Raw genomic sequence first — 15,706 nt, forward strand, 5'->3', positions numbered from 1 at the left:
ATAGCGCGATATAAATATCAAAGTAGCACGAGTGTACCATGTACGTGACGATATACGATGAAAAAACGACGGATACCGACGCTCGTCGTCGTATAAAAATAACGCTAGCCGCTCTCGTTATCGACTTGAATTACACGCTACGAACCGAATCTGATCCACCGCGACGACGTGACGACGTAATAACAATAAATGTTGCGTTAATTCAATTTTCTCGCGTCACAAACGTATAATGTACACTCTGGATAAATACTGTGTATCGTGATATTGGTAATGTGTATTATATCATTTCGTTCAGACGGTCAGAATCTTTTTCCTTTTTTTGTTTCAGACGACGCAGCGGTCGGAGGACGCGCATGGTGTGTCGCGGCATCGCGCGTGTTTCTCAACATATAGCCTATTGTTCGATTAATAATTAAATTTTTCATTTAAATCGGTTAAATGCTTCATCTGTACAAGTGAATATACCTGTTGGATACATTTTTGCGAGTGCGCGAAAAGTGATTCGTGTCAAATAACGACATCCGTGCGTTGAAACGCCGGCGCGTCGCGACGCCGGATTATTTCTTGGAATCATCCCGAGCTCTGGCCGACGAGACATGTACCGGAAATGCAGGCTGCAACAACGTGACAGCAACTGCCGATCACCCGATATACACAGATAACGCGCGTGATCGTGGAAGATTCAGATCCAGGTCTAGATCGAGGTCGAGGAACGGAGGATTTAAATCTGAGCCTGAAGACGCCAACGATGACAATGATGATAGAAAGTCGGGCAACTTTAAGACCAAGACTTTAGACCTGTCATTCGAATCAACGAATGCAATCGACGATCGATCAAAAGTAGATCATGTTGGAGGATTTCGAAGGGTGGAGGATTTCTTGAAGAAAGCGCTGGGACAGCAAAGTCGAAATCCGACCAGAGAAAATATTCAGGATGATTCACTTTCGTTGAAGAAGAATATTCCAAAACACGTACTGCCCAAAGTGAAGAGGAATAATCAGGATAGTCCTTTGCCGTCGAAGAAGGACGTTCACGAAAAACTTGTATCGTTAAAGAACGCCGATGGAAGGATATCGTTGTCGAAAATAAGGCTTGGACAATCGGCGCAGCGAAATATCGAAAAAGAGAAATCATTACTTCCGAGAAAGATTAGAGAAAAGGATTCCGCCAACGAGATCTCGCAATTGACAAAGGAAGCTATCGGAAGAACTCGCTCACTCTTCAACAAGTATACTACTCGAGAAAGGATATCGCGAACGGAAAACAGTCCTGAAGAAAGTCTACAGTATATAGAGAAAAATATTGATAACATTCGTCCGCTATCATCGAAGAAGAGAAAGAGTCGGGCTGACTCATCGATGCGATTGACGAGAAGCGATTCGGTTGAAAGGGACATTGCTTCAGCGGAGAAGCAAAAAGGGCTATCGCACCCGGCTGAAAGAACGATCGAGAATAATTCTTTATTAAAGACGAATCTTTGTATTTTAAAGCCGATCAAAGATACGGATGAGGAGAATGAAAGAACGGTGCCTGTACCTCCTTTAAGACTCAAACGATTCAAGAACCATTCAGTAGATGTAGAAAACTCGATCGTTCACAGACCCCATCGTTCATCGTCTGAGGGGGACCCTCAGAGTCCCAGTTCTAAAAAGGTACGGGCAGAACGCAACAGCGATTACAAATTGAAGCGGTCGCCTCCGCCAGAGGAGGACTGGCTCGGTCGGGGGTCAACCAAGTCCGATAACGACGGGTCAGCCAATAAACACGATTCGCCGATTGCGAGATGCAGACTCGCGGTTTCAAATCACTATGCGGAACGTCAGTCGATCGCGAAATCACCCAAAGAGCATATCTTTAAAATCTCCCCTCATCTCCAGGAGTTAGCCGATCCTATCGCGGTCTCCATTCGCGTCGGGAGCGTACCGGAGCGTTCGTACCTCGATGAACATCTCGAGAAGAGACTCGTTAAGGTGGACGAGTCCGAGGAGATCTTGAGAGATCGAGTGATCGAGGTGCAAGAAACCGAAACGGCATTAAAGAAACCAGTCGTCAAGATAAAGGACTCGAAAGAGCTCTTGAACGGATCGATCGAGTCGCGTCTCGAGAAGGAAACGTTAACGAATCAACGTGTCAAAGTAGGCAGCAACGATTCGTCGTCGACGCACTCGACGAGGATCATCGACGAGCCTGAGGCGAGCGAAAAGTGTTCAAAGGAGTCTCTTCTGCGATTGACCGAGGGTAGGAGGAGGTGTTTGACAAGTAAAAGGCTACTCCGTAACAACACGAGAATGAAGCTGACGATCAGGCTGATTCGTATTCGCGACAAACTGGTGTTGGGCCTGAGCGCGTTCGCCATCGTATTCACGCTGCTGCTGGTGATGGACCTGCAGATGGACCTGGGCTACAGCGGCCATCACCTGACCCCGAGTCACGCTCGCATCAGGGTCGGCGATCCGCCGAACGCCGACACAGTCTACAACAATTTCCGGCGGAAGTTCCTTCAACGTGCCAACAACGGCAGTCGAGAACAGGCAAATGGCGATGCGATGTCCGTAGTTGACAAATCGGGGAAGAACGAAGCGACGCCGCCGACATCCACCTCGACGAGGAAGCGTGACAATTTCGCGGATCTGCTGGATGTGGTGGTGAACGGATACGGAGTGAACGTCGACGAAGGTGTGGCGAGAATTAGCGGAGAGGATCGGGAGTACAATCCAACGATCGGAGACTTGAGGAAAGTGACGGCCAGGTGAGTGACGAATATATCTTGTGTGGCGCGAACGTCGTTTACATACGTTATCATTTAATCTCTCCATATATATTATATATGTATATAGAATTCTCTATTTGGAGGGTTATACTACAATTTCCCTATAATTTTCTCTCCTCGGACGTGAATGCGGGTGTAGACACGTTGCGGGATGCGAATCGGCGGCGCATGCACGAGTGCGTTTGCCGTTTGCAAACGTAATTATACCGATGACAGTCGGGACGAACATACGTAATCTCGACGGGGGAGTGAGTGTGCATCTATTGCGTGTACACACACATGTACCACACGGAAGTGTCGTTGGTACAGGTGTGTGTGCGCGCAATGTTCCGTGGTGATGGCGCCTTCGTGGAACGGTGGAATTACGTTTCGTTATAAAAGCCCGTTGTTGGTCTATTTGACCCCGCTCTCTCACCGCACGATACCACGTGACTTTTAACTATCGAGTATTTCGAAAAATAGAAAAGGTGACATCGTAACGGGACGATGCATTTTTATCAATGTTCGATTCTTAACGAAACTCGCGCGATCGATTTACGTAGAGTCGACAAAAATTGTTCTCGTTAATACCGGTGTTTGTTCAATTTCGCGGGGCGTAAAGGTCGCTTTAGTTTCCGGTGCGCATCATGAACATCGTGATTGCACGGCGATGGCGGAAACACGACGATGGCAGTTGCAGCGACGTCCCACTCGCACGATGGCACATAATTATCATCGACGAGGCAGTATGGTAAATTGTGTACACGCACAATTCAGATCGCACAAAAGATTCGACTCAGAGATTGCAAATCGATATTCCTGCGTTCGATGCGTCAAATCCGGGAGGTTTCAAGTCAAAGATGACCCGAGAGGCGCAAAGGTGACATCGTGTTTAATGGTAAATTACGGAAAAATTACTCGGCATTCGCGGCTTGGTCGCATTTGTATCGCAAACTCGAATCAGTTTCACGGAGAAGGGACGATGCGCGCGAGGTACCTGTCGTTTTCGCTGATACTGTGCTACTCGCACGCTTCTGGCCGTTGTTGCAATAGGCGTGTGAAACCATGAAACGCGTTGGTTCGCGGTAGATTACGAAGGGAAATGCGTCATCAGCACATGTCCATTCATCGTATGTTACGTTAGCGTTTCTCGTCATCTCGTGTCACCTTGCGGCTGGTTCTCGGAATGCAACTTGCATTCGCCGACAATAACACGTTTCAAAAATTCAGCACATTAATTTAACGCGCGCGCGCGCGCGCGCGTGTGTTGAGTAATTAGATTACAAGTTAATTAATATTTAAATCACATCATCAAGGTTCGTCAACGTCATTAACATTTGTCAGCTTTAATGTGTCTATTTGTTTATTTGTTTGTCAACCTGTTGGCTGTAAACGCGTATCGTCTAATTAATTAGTTGCATAATTAATCCATGTTATCTGAAAATTGTCCAAACTGGGGAACAACGTCTTGAGAAACGTAAAGTTGTATCAATGCATATTGGTAATTGAAATTCATCAATCATCCGTGTCGATTTACTCGAGAATAATTAAAAAATCATTGATGTTAAAACGGCATTTCGTGTAGAACGCCTGAATAAAGTAGCAGCTTTGACCTCATCCGCGCGCTACTTTATCAAGGTACTGTAAAAAAGCGTGCGTATGTGCCGCTGCTTTTCGGGACTTTGAAATTGCAATAGGCCATTTTGTCGCAGAATAGGAAGAGGAGAAAACGGTCCGTCGGGGCGTAAAAGGGAGATGCGTCTGAAACATTTCAGGCAAAGAGAGCGGACAAGCTACGTCGGAAATTTCAAACGTCTAACGGGTGGCGAACAAATTCCCACGCTCTCTCAGGGATTGACGTTGTGGGATCGGAAGTGATCTCGATCTCGATCTCAATCTCCATCTCGATCGACCGAAACAATGCCGATCCGTGCGAGAAATGAGATAAACACAGACTAGTGGTTATCGGGCCGCTGCTATCTTATCGACTTGACGCTAATTTAACAGACAATTGCCTCATCAATTGAAATCGCATGTGTGTGCGTGCAAAAACCGAAAGATGTTGCGGTAATAAAGACCTGTCTGCTGTCCCGTCGAAAATCTAAGTTTGACTTTTGTTAGATTTCTCCGCGATTCGATATTTATCCTCAGATATCAGGATGTATTTCACAGATAACACTCGTATTTTCAGTCACAAGTGTGTTACTAGGCAGTTGATCAAAATGTATAAATAAACTCCCGATCGTTATATTTCTCTGCGTCAACGCGAGAATGCAACAGGTAGGCATTCTTCCTCCATCGTGACATTATTTCGCACTTTGCCTACGTCATCCACAAATTTAATTGTTGCAAGGAAACCTGTAATGTGCAATCCTTATACGTTATGTACCGAGCATAGCTCGGTTTCGTGAAACTCTTATTGTATGCTGTAATTTACGCTGTGATCCACATTGTCGTAAATGAAACGAGGCCCATAATTGAAGCCGGTATCGCGCATCTTTATTCGGCGTTTGACACTTAATTACGACTAGATTACGTCTCTAACGAGTTTTACAATTACGATTACGATCGTTAAATAAAACCCACAATCTTGTTATTACGTTCCAGTTTCGCCCGAGATGAACATTTTTAGTTTAGAGAAAAGAAAAAGGTGAAAGAAACATGAATCGAAAAACTGAATCGTAAAACCTTGTATACTTTCGCTCAATAACAGAATTATTATAGCAGAAACATCATCAGAAATAATTAGCGTGAAATAATCGAAACCGTGAAAAAAAAAACAGTCTTTGCGCACAGGATCGATCGCAATGATCTTTGAAAGAATCTCCAATCTTTATTAGATTATTGGTTTTCCAAGACTTTTCTCAGATTTCGAGCACGAGTAAATCAGTTTAACGTACAACTTTTACTAGAGTTGGAATTTGAAAAAAGCAGTCGGGGAATTTTCCAAACTTTTCGAGAATGCATTGTTGTTGAACGTGCGTTTCGTGCGCGTGTAGCAGCTAAAGTATGTATTATATGTATAGATATGTATAACGTGCTTAGGCAGTCGTCGATTAGAAATACAGTTATGTAATTGCGACACGCAAGGATAAACTGGATTATCGTATCCGCGAAACTGGACATACTGGAAATACCAGTTGCACGCGTTTGACCGCTATCCTGTCGTGAAATAATATGATTTATCAAATGGAATCGGCTGAAAATCGAAATAAAAATATTGTGATCGATTTGCCATTTCTTCCGGCACACGTCAACTTTCTATATTTTGCTACATATGATTTTATTACACGTACACGAAGTTATTTTTATTGCATTGTTATATTATAATACGAGGATAAAGAAGAAGAAACATTTAACAAGTGACAAGTGACGGAGCATCACATATCACGTGTGTCTTTGATAGGTTTGATGGGTGACTTTACACAGCTTGCCGTGTATGCTGCTTGGCTATGGCATAGTAATTTTCCAACGAAGCGTCGCGTGTCAAGAACGCGAACGTCGCGAAAGTCTGTTCCGAGCAATTGCGGATGCGCGAATGAATTTATTGGCGAGAGAAGAACAATCGAATTCACACGCGAGAACGTAGAAATCGACGATGGGGAAGAGTGGCGGAAAAATCGTGTCACGGTTACTGGGTCGCATCCAAAGGCCAATTTTTCGTCATGTTTGATCGATTACGGACCATTAATTATTCTCGGTAAATTAATCCTCGGGAATTCTCTCTTCTTTTTTAATGCTTTCTTTCTATCTTAGTTTAGTTTCGTACTCGTTTTAACGTTAATTATTTCGCGTTTTATTTCTCGAGTATAAGCGTTCACGTTTAACTCGTTAAGAGTACGTGCATGCTCGTTATTGAAATTAAATGGCATATTTCATCGAGGACATCGCAAACAACATGACTGTCGTTTGTGTATCGCCGCTTATCGCGGCTTATCAAATAAGAATGATAAGAATAACGACCGATCCGTGATAGGCAAGAAGGAAACGTCGAGTTTCAACTCTAAATACGTCTCTACTCTAAACACATGTTATTGTTGTATTACTCGAGTGATCCGTGCTTTCTTACGTAGGTGGGTAGGTACATGTAGGTTGTCGCAAACACAGATGGCCAGCAGGATCTATAGATCTATGGATCGGCGGATCCTCGCTCGGTTAGTTTCGGTTTATATACAATGAGCCGAAATTAGGTCAATAGCAACCTCTCTGTCTCGTCTGTTTCCGGCAAACACAACTGCCTGTTCTCGAACCCGTTTGCCCGTCCAAATTGTCATACGCGATCCGGATTGAAGCAAAGAGAAACACGGGAAATTGATTCTGCTTCTGATATTAAGAGAGTGTGTAGCTTGAAATAGCAAAGATTTATCAGGGAAATGTACACATTGTGGATTTTCATGCAGCTATCGTGCATGTCATGATTGGGGAATTAAATTGAAGTACAAGGGGGGCTTTTGCGAAGAAGGAGAAGGGGAGAGACCGGCGTGGACCGGCGACCGGGTCGTTCCGCTCTGGAAAATGCGGAGACGCATTTCTCTCCCGGGGAAAAGCCATTTTCTCGGCTCTCGTGCTGTGCCGCCTGTTTACCCCGCCGGCTCATCTATAATTTCTATCCTCGCTTGTTTTACGGCATCGTCTCGCAGAAGCGCCGCGCGCGACACTCGGACCGGTACGTTTTTATTTCCGATCGGCCCGATGGGACCGATCTTTTTTTTCTCTGTCTCGGAAAATTCTAAATCCTAAATCGGTCAACGTAACGTCTCTCGTCATTTTTCTTTTCACGTTTCACGTTTCCGAAAATAATATTTGCATCTCTCGGAAATACAGAGTAGGTCACATCCAGATCCTAAAAAGAGGAGTCGGATATTGACCGTGTCAATAGAAATTATATATGCTGTATTCCCTAAATTGGGTAAAACACGCACACACGTGAATTTCCATTTTTATCCTGAAATGATAAAATCTTGCAAAAAACGTTACTCATCTGAAAAGTGTGAATTTTCATTTCCATCTTTTCGAGTAAGATTTTATCAACGCAATATTAATAAGTAATCTAAATGAGTAGGCATGCAACTTTTCTTTTCGAATGTTTTAATAACGGTATTAAATTGCACGGTTTTTAATTTTTTTATTATTCGATAACTTTTTGTGGTACGCGCCTTTTTCGTGCCGCAAAAGTTTCTCGTAAAAATGATGACGTTCGCGGCCACCGGCCGATTCGATAACGTTCCTCTGTCGAAAATTTGTCGATTGAAAACGCGTTTGTGTCGCGTTTGTGTCGCGTTTGTCCGACACAAGGTTGATAAGACGTTTGCAATGGCAACACACGTACAGGCAATTAAATTTCGAAATCACTGTTTTAATATGAATTTAATATTAATAAAATGTCATTTCATATCGCGCGCGGCATAACTAGGTCTTTGAGTTTGTCCGCAAGTGTGTCTATTTTGCGATAAAAATTCAATTAAACGAAATAGAGCGGCGAGGACGATGTCGCGCTATTGTTACACAAAACAATGACTTATTCCCCCGGTGAGACGCGGGGTCGCGGCCTCGTGTACCCTTTCTGATAGCGCGGACTATGGTTGTTACACGACAACGTTTACACGCTGTAACCCTATGGGAAATGCATGCCAACATTTCCCGTGCAACACTTGATGGCGACATGATCGATACGATTACGAGAGCGAAACTCGTCTCGGAGCTGCCGCACTTTTCTATTATGTAAAACTTGAGAAAATGCACACAAATCGGAGAATCGGAGAACCTTTTTGTCACTTTTCATCGGATGACACGAAATCGAAAATTTGAAAAAGGAAGATGCACACAAATCGAAATGTTGGGGGAGAGCAAACTGTACGTGTGTATAGTTGCAATAATTGAAAACTATCCATCTGTCAGCAGCTCCAGGGCTCTACGCGTCTACCTATCTACAGATAATAAAAGGACTCGAACGATTTAAATTTATATTATCGCGTATCGCGCGAACAACGTTCGTCTCGCGTCCATCCGAATTCACCTGCTTGCGACGCGACCGAGTTGAATGGTCGTTGAATTATTTCTGTGGAAACACCGAGCTCTCCTTTCCACGCTTGTATATCGTCTCTCACCGCCATTGACAACTTCCGTGCACACGTATACATATGTATCTATCTATATCTGTGTAGGTGCATTTACATGAAAAGAGCGCTTGCATTTCTATTAGTTTATCTTTTTAAATGACATTTTCTCTTTTCCTCTCTGCCCCTCACTTTTCATTTATATTAGCATCATCATTATTATTATTACTGCATTTATTACATCGCGTTATCTTGCACGCGCGCGCATATTGATCTCTTATGCTTTGATTAAGGACATTTTGTCACTCGTTCATGATAATGTCATGCCATGTAGCGTGACGTTGTATTAATAATGATGCAAGTCATGTGAAACGGAAATAATTGAAATTGCTGGTGGAAAAGTCGGTCAATGTAAATCGTGGTCGATTAAACGCTCCTTTGCAATGTCCGACAATCGGAAAAAAATAATTTTATACGGATTTATCATACAGCTGTATTGCATGTAACTGTATTTATCGAGCAATCGAATACGATTTGGATTCGTGCGTATACACGTATATATTGTCCACGTATACGTGGACGAGATGATTTTCAAGATAAATTTCTGGTGCCGCGTGACGCGAATCTCGGGACGTTTCGGGAAATTTTCGTACGCTCGGTAGATGGAGGGTAGAGATCGGGGATGGAATCCGCGAATCGGGGAAGAGAGTGACATCTCTGAATCCGCGATTCGCCATTGATATCCTCCCGCGGGATTGATATTCTCTCCGGTGGCGTTGCGGTGATATTTCCTCCCTCCGTTGCGAGATCACGTGAGAAAGTGCATCGTATGCATTATGCATGATCGCCGCATGGCGGACGAACGGACGTCACTTGAGAATCTCTCGATGTCGACCGCGCGTTATTTTCCGGAAAAGTATATAAACTCACGGTTATCTCGGAAAAATGATGGCAAAACGCCTTGTTCCGATTCGACACGATTCCGAATAGCTGGGGAAAATAAGTAAACCGCGTTACGCCTTGATTGTTATATCGATATTAATTTCCGATTTTCAAACGGCTATTCGTCAATCAATTGCGAGTCGAGAGAGTCAACCCTCCCGAGACGTGCCTACGTGCACAATCTCGCTCGCTTTCGTTCTCAATATGCACGCGATCGCTAATGCAATTTCACGGGCACGTGCACGTGCAATAACGAAGGCTTAGGTCAGCCTTTCATGCGGGCACGCCACGACTGATTACGTCTTGTCCACGCGCGATTCGCTTCGCTTTAATTCGATTTCCCGCTTATATTTTTGCACGTCCCATTCCCTGAATTTCCGCTTTTGTGAAATGATTGCATTTCGTGGCCGTGACCCCCGCCCGCCGACTCGGCTGACCCGGAGCGAACGGTTGCTGTCAATTTACGATTCCAAACACCGTCGACTTAATTATTTAATTAGTCTTTCATCACGGAAAGAAAGAAATGGGAGGAACTGGAAATTGTTGCGGATTTACGCAGAAGCAGAAGCTCGGGGATCAAAGTATCCGCGAATCCGAGTAATACTGTCTGGTAGAAACCTCTCGTTTCTGAGCTAATTTCGGGATCGCTACGCGTTATACATGAGAACCAGGCTTAAGACTTGGTCTCGACGGAGTTCCCGACATCGACATCGAGAAAGGAATAGGTAGGGTGAAAAGGGGCGCAGGGGGGAAGAAGTCGCGGATTAGTTTCGCTCGCACGTGTGTTCGCCGAGAACTCAATCTAGAAATTCGGTTTGCAGTTCGAGAGACAGGACGACGTCGCGACGACGTCGTCAACGACGTTCCGGAAGAAAGGGAGAGAGAGAGTGTGTGTGTGAGTGAGTGAGTGAGTGAGTGAGTAGCCTAATCATGAAATCCCCCCTAATCAGCGTTTGTTTGTGGTTCTGAGATCGTTAGATTTGATAACTCATTGGTCAGGTCAGGACGATGATTAGTTGACAAGAGTTTCATCAGTTGGCAATTTTATTCCGTCATGCCTGCAAAAATATTGATGCGTCAAGGTTTGTAGCACAGAGTAACGAGCAGCGCTGCGCTACACGACTGCTGCGCGACACGCACGGATCTGACAGTTGTTTATACGTGTGTATTATAATTTCTATGAAATGCCGAGAGAAAGGATAATGTGTGCAACGGTGAAAAATCCTTGCCCAGGGGTGTCGCATCAACTTTTCGTCTTCAAGAAGGATGAAGCAGAGTCCTCGTGGCATACTAAGCATCCGCTGGCAGGATATAAATCTCTTACTTATCCTTGAATCGCCATTCAAACTCCAACGATGTTTCTGCGAGAAGAATAATCAGAAATCGAAATAAAGATACCGATATAGGTATACATATTATGTATGTAATATAGATATACGCTGTAAAACCTGATTCACGTCACGATCAAAGTGACAAGGATAAATTTAATCAAGAATATGGATCCGGTCTACAAATGAACATTTAACAAAATTATTACATAATGCTTTCATTATTTAAATCTATTTGCGCGCTTTCGCGACATTCGATGGAGAAAATCGAAAAATCCGGACGCGTGGCTGAAAGTTTCAGCAACGTAAAGGACGACGATATGATGATTTATTTAGCGAAAATAGTGGATTTTTATTGGAAACACGTCGTAACTGGATATCGACAAATGCTCAGATTTTAAGTTGGGGGTAGAAATGGAATTGGAAAGAGGGAGGGATGGCGGAGTGGTGGTAGCGAAAAAGCCATGAGATGAATTTTAATAAAAGAGTACTGATGTGCCCGGCAGTAAATTACTCGATTTAAGTTGAATCTACGATTATTTCAGTCTGAAATCTTTTTGCACGATAAAAGTTTAATGACAAATTTTTGGTCAAGTGATTACTTGGAAATTATATCCATTGTCGAGAATTATACCCATGTAGTTGATTACGATATAATTAATATAATTATAATTGAATTTTCGTGAGATATTCCTCTTTTCCATCGCAAACTAAGTAGAAAATGGTGCGCGTTTGCATGTAAAAGCAGAAACATTTCTTAGGAATGTGCGTGTTACGCGTGTACGGAGGACGATAACTGAAACGACGTCTTTCCCTATCTCTATCGGACGAGGGCTCCTTCACCCTTAGGACATAAAACGAAGGTCGAAGGCCATCGTCATCGTGGACGCCATTCCATGCATTTTAAAACGATCAAACGACGCTTACGAATTATGTTTTCACGATCGTCACGGTTTTGAGCCTCTCTCTCTCTCTCTTCTTCCGTTCATGTTTTTCCACCTTTCTTTATCGTCCCTTAAGGGCTCGATATCCATAAAGTTCCGACGATTATTCCCGCGGAATGTCTCATCTTGGCGAAACGATCCCCCATGAAATTTTCAACGATGCAACGGTTATATCCATCTCTTTTTTTATTTACACATGTGCGTGTAATATTAATATCCTTTATGCATGTAAAGACATGACGTACAGGCAAATGGTCTTCACAACTTTCAGTTGATACCGAGTTGTTTTATTCTTTTTCAAAGAACACTTCACGTTTCATAAGAGTACGTGAAACGTATTCACTTAATAGACTTTGGAGCCATAATTTTCGTACTTGCAGTTACATACCCATGTATTCAGTGTCATATTTAATATATATATTTTTGTGATATTTTCTACTTTGCCTTATCGTGTTTTTCTTTATCTTGTCCTTTTAACACGCAAATTGTATTTTTATCGTTTGTTCTAGCTTTGCACGCGGAAATATTTGCCGGGAATTTTTACAACGCCACGAACGTTTCTAAAATCGATACCGATATCGATCAACAACCTCCATTCATGACGAAACGTTATCGTCAATTTACTACTAAAATACTGCAATCGATGATAAATGTTTTGTGTGTGTGTGTGAGTGTGTGTGAGAGAGAGAGAGAGAGAGAAGCTATTCTCTCCTTATTTCCTTGGAAAATAAAGATGCTATCTTTAATGTATCGCAGTTAGATAAAAGCGTTAGATAAAAAAGGAGAATCCGTCTTTCATTGCAGAAAAAACAGCACAACCTTGGACAAGTTCCATCTGCAAATCTCGAGGTTGGAGCTGTATCCTAAGGACTCGGAGTACGTGGATCAGTTACTTTATGAGATAGCGACCAAACCGATTCTCCATGTCGGTAAGCGCAATAATAAAATAATAATAAGTATAATAATAAGATTAATATAATATAAGTATAATATAAGATTAAGTGCAATAAAATTAATTGTGAAATTACTATTACCAATCTCATTCATCACAAATCGTGATGAAACATACAAATGTCATTTATTTAGTTTTCATTTATTTTCTCTATGTTGCATCGATACTATTTTCGGTCATTATTCAAGATTGTATCGTAAGTTTTTATGGGACTTTGTTAAATTAAGAGCGCTATACACTCGCCTTAACCCCTCTTACCTTCGAAGGTTACGGAGGACAGATCTTTATATATAATATTTAATGAGGTGATATTACAAAGTTAAACATGGGAAGGAGCGCGAGGAAGCGCCAACGAAGAATTAAGGTAAGGCGGACGAATGGAACTTGCGCACATCGAAATAATTAAAATTCCGCTCCAATTCTGTCAATCAAGAATAACGGAGAACATATTTAATTAGCCACAGTAATGAGTCCTACTATCTATAGCGACGGCAATTAAGTTGACACAGTACTAGCAAATTACGACAATTATTATTTCACGCTGAATGAGCTATATGAAATTACGAAGAAACAAGTTTAGCTGTATGAATACCTAATTTTACATAAAATTAACTGTTATCAATATTCATTTTGCATCTATTTCTGCAGAAAGAGATTGCGAAAATGTGTAAACAATATTGTCCACAAATCTATAAACGTATGCAACGAAACTATATGTAATACTACAACTATATATAGGATACATATACGTATACACGTATGATACGGGTCAACTGATCATATGATATATTGTTCCGATGGCGTGTTCACAATAATAATCGTAAATTTACAGGTTGCTTTTAATACATTCTCGCTCGCAATGTGACAACTTATTGGGACAAAGACCTATGGTTGAATTCTATTTTCATCGGATATATCGATTTCACAGTCTCGACTGTGTGTCAATCTCATGAATGTTGTATACTTAATTCAGGCCGCAGACGACGGATGCTTTATTATTTGACCACGACAAATTGCTGGCTGACGTATTATCGACTCGTGTTACTTGAAGCTCCTGGTGGCTCAAGAGCTAATAGAGTCGCGCTTAGCTTAATCGCATTTTATTAAGAGCGCTCTGATTATTTTCTAACCTGTAACGATTAATACGATTATTAACGCGAGAAGCTAATCTATATATATATCAGTTTTATCGAGCCACCTTTGGCGCAAACCACCATTGCTACAATTAAGTCTCTTAATTTCTCATTAGAAAAGCTCGCTGCAGCGTTGTTTTGTTTCAGTTCAGAAGGATGGTGGCACGCAATTAAAACTGATCATTGATTACGGTGACAATATGCAGGCGCTGTTCAAACCAATGCGGTAAGTGCCCAATCAACCGACATATTGGTGTTTAAGGATTTTTCTCTTCTCGCGTGGCAATGTCGTTGCGTTCGGTTCTCATCGTTTCATCGATGATGTCTTCGAGAAGATGCTGCTCGAGTTTCACTTACGCACGATTACGGCTCTAATTAGGAGCGACCGCGCGCAAATTACGAAGGAAAGGTCAGCTTTAGCGAACGGTGGCGGCGAGATCACTGAGAAGTGTCGCAAAGTTGTTGGCGTATCTTGAGGTCGCAGGCAGGCAGGCAGCGCGCGAAATTACTTGGGCAGTTTGCCGGTGACGCCGTTTGGCGGAGGACGACGCTCTGATACCCACCCAAATTAACGTCGAGAGATTGCCCAAATCGTCGACTCGAATTCACACATACTTGAGCATATTTACAATATATTTACGCATTTGCGAATGCAAATCTTTCTATATTATGGAAATAGGCTATTGTCCTGAGATATTTTACTGTTTCATGTATTACTGTAATACTGGTTTCGAGTGCTGTCTGCCAGGCCTCTGTAGCCTCGTGCCCCTCGGGCAACCGGATCCCGTTATCGCTTCATTCCTCCATCTTCTATTCTTTTGTCGGTTTCTTCTTGTAACGCTTTTCTCGCGAATGATACGTCACACACGGTGCTATTGTGTCGCGTTCCGAGAACGCGTGCCTTATTGCACGGTCATCCATCGAGACGCGACGACTCTTGAATTGAGGAGTTCAGTCGAGATCTAGTAGACCTGTTTCCATCTGGAAACGTTCCCCCAATTGGCTCTGGATATCGCTAAACTGTTATTCTTCAAAACCGTCACCGTCATTTCGTAATGTAATGTCTCAAAGTGAGCAAGATGCAGTCTTTCAGACAGTTTGAAAACCATTTCTCCATCCATGAATAAAGAGGCGCTCTGCGTCTTGTAATTGAAAAGGAAAATGGATATCGTAAGCAAGTATAAAGAGGCAATAAGTCGAAAGAAATTTTTAGAGCCTAATGTTTCATCTCTCTCTCTTTCTCTCTGTATCTCTCTCTCTCGGTGGTCCGCACGAGTCCAGAACCCTTTAAACTTCCAGTGGGCCGAAGATTCCACGATAAGTGGTCGCCGCTCGCGCGGCTTAAACTCCGGTAATAAGTTCGCCAATAAGTTGGGCGGAAAGTTTGTGACCCCGCGAGAGCGGCGGCGAGAATTTCGGCGAGATGGCGAGTTGGCCGCAATAAGCCCTCGTTATTCGCTCAGACGAAATTTGCTCAATCTACGAAAAGAAGAAAAATATTGTTTGTACGATTTTCGTTTCGATATTTCTACGCAAACGACAAGCGCGTGTACCGCGTTGTATACCGAGTCTTGGAACGTCAGCAATTTGGGAAAAAGTTG

General features: G+C 42.8%; 1 protein-coding gene across 3 annotated transcripts in view; it reads left to right on the top strand.

The window, feature by feature from the left end:
* LOC105286322 (extracellular serine/threonine protein CG31145) overlaps positions 1 to 15,706 on the top strand; it is a 41,159-nt gene that overhangs the window by 16,122 nt on the left and 9,331 nt on the right. For 2 of the 3 annotated variants that reach the window (XM_011351196.3, XM_011351197.3), the window contains exons 3-5: positions 329 to 2,750; positions 12,825 to 12,949; positions 14,253 to 14,331. In XM_011351196.3, the coding sequence (XP_011349498.2) occupies positions 1,360 to 2,750; positions 12,825 to 12,949; positions 14,253 to 14,331 (1,595 nt within the window). In that variant the 5' untranslated portion in view covers positions 329 to 1,359. Of the gene's footprint in view, positions 1 to 328; positions 2,751 to 12,824; positions 12,950 to 14,252; positions 14,332 to 15,706 lie in introns of those variants that run through there. The other variant, XM_011351198.2, reaches the window with a different exon arrangement.

This window comes from Ooceraea biroi, chromosome 13 (assembly GCF_003672135.1).
Source record: "Ooceraea biroi isolate clonal line C1 chromosome 13, Obir_v5.4, whole genome shotgun sequence".
Taxonomy (NCBI): Eukaryota; Metazoa; Arthropoda; class Insecta; order Hymenoptera; family Formicidae; genus Ooceraea; species Ooceraea biroi.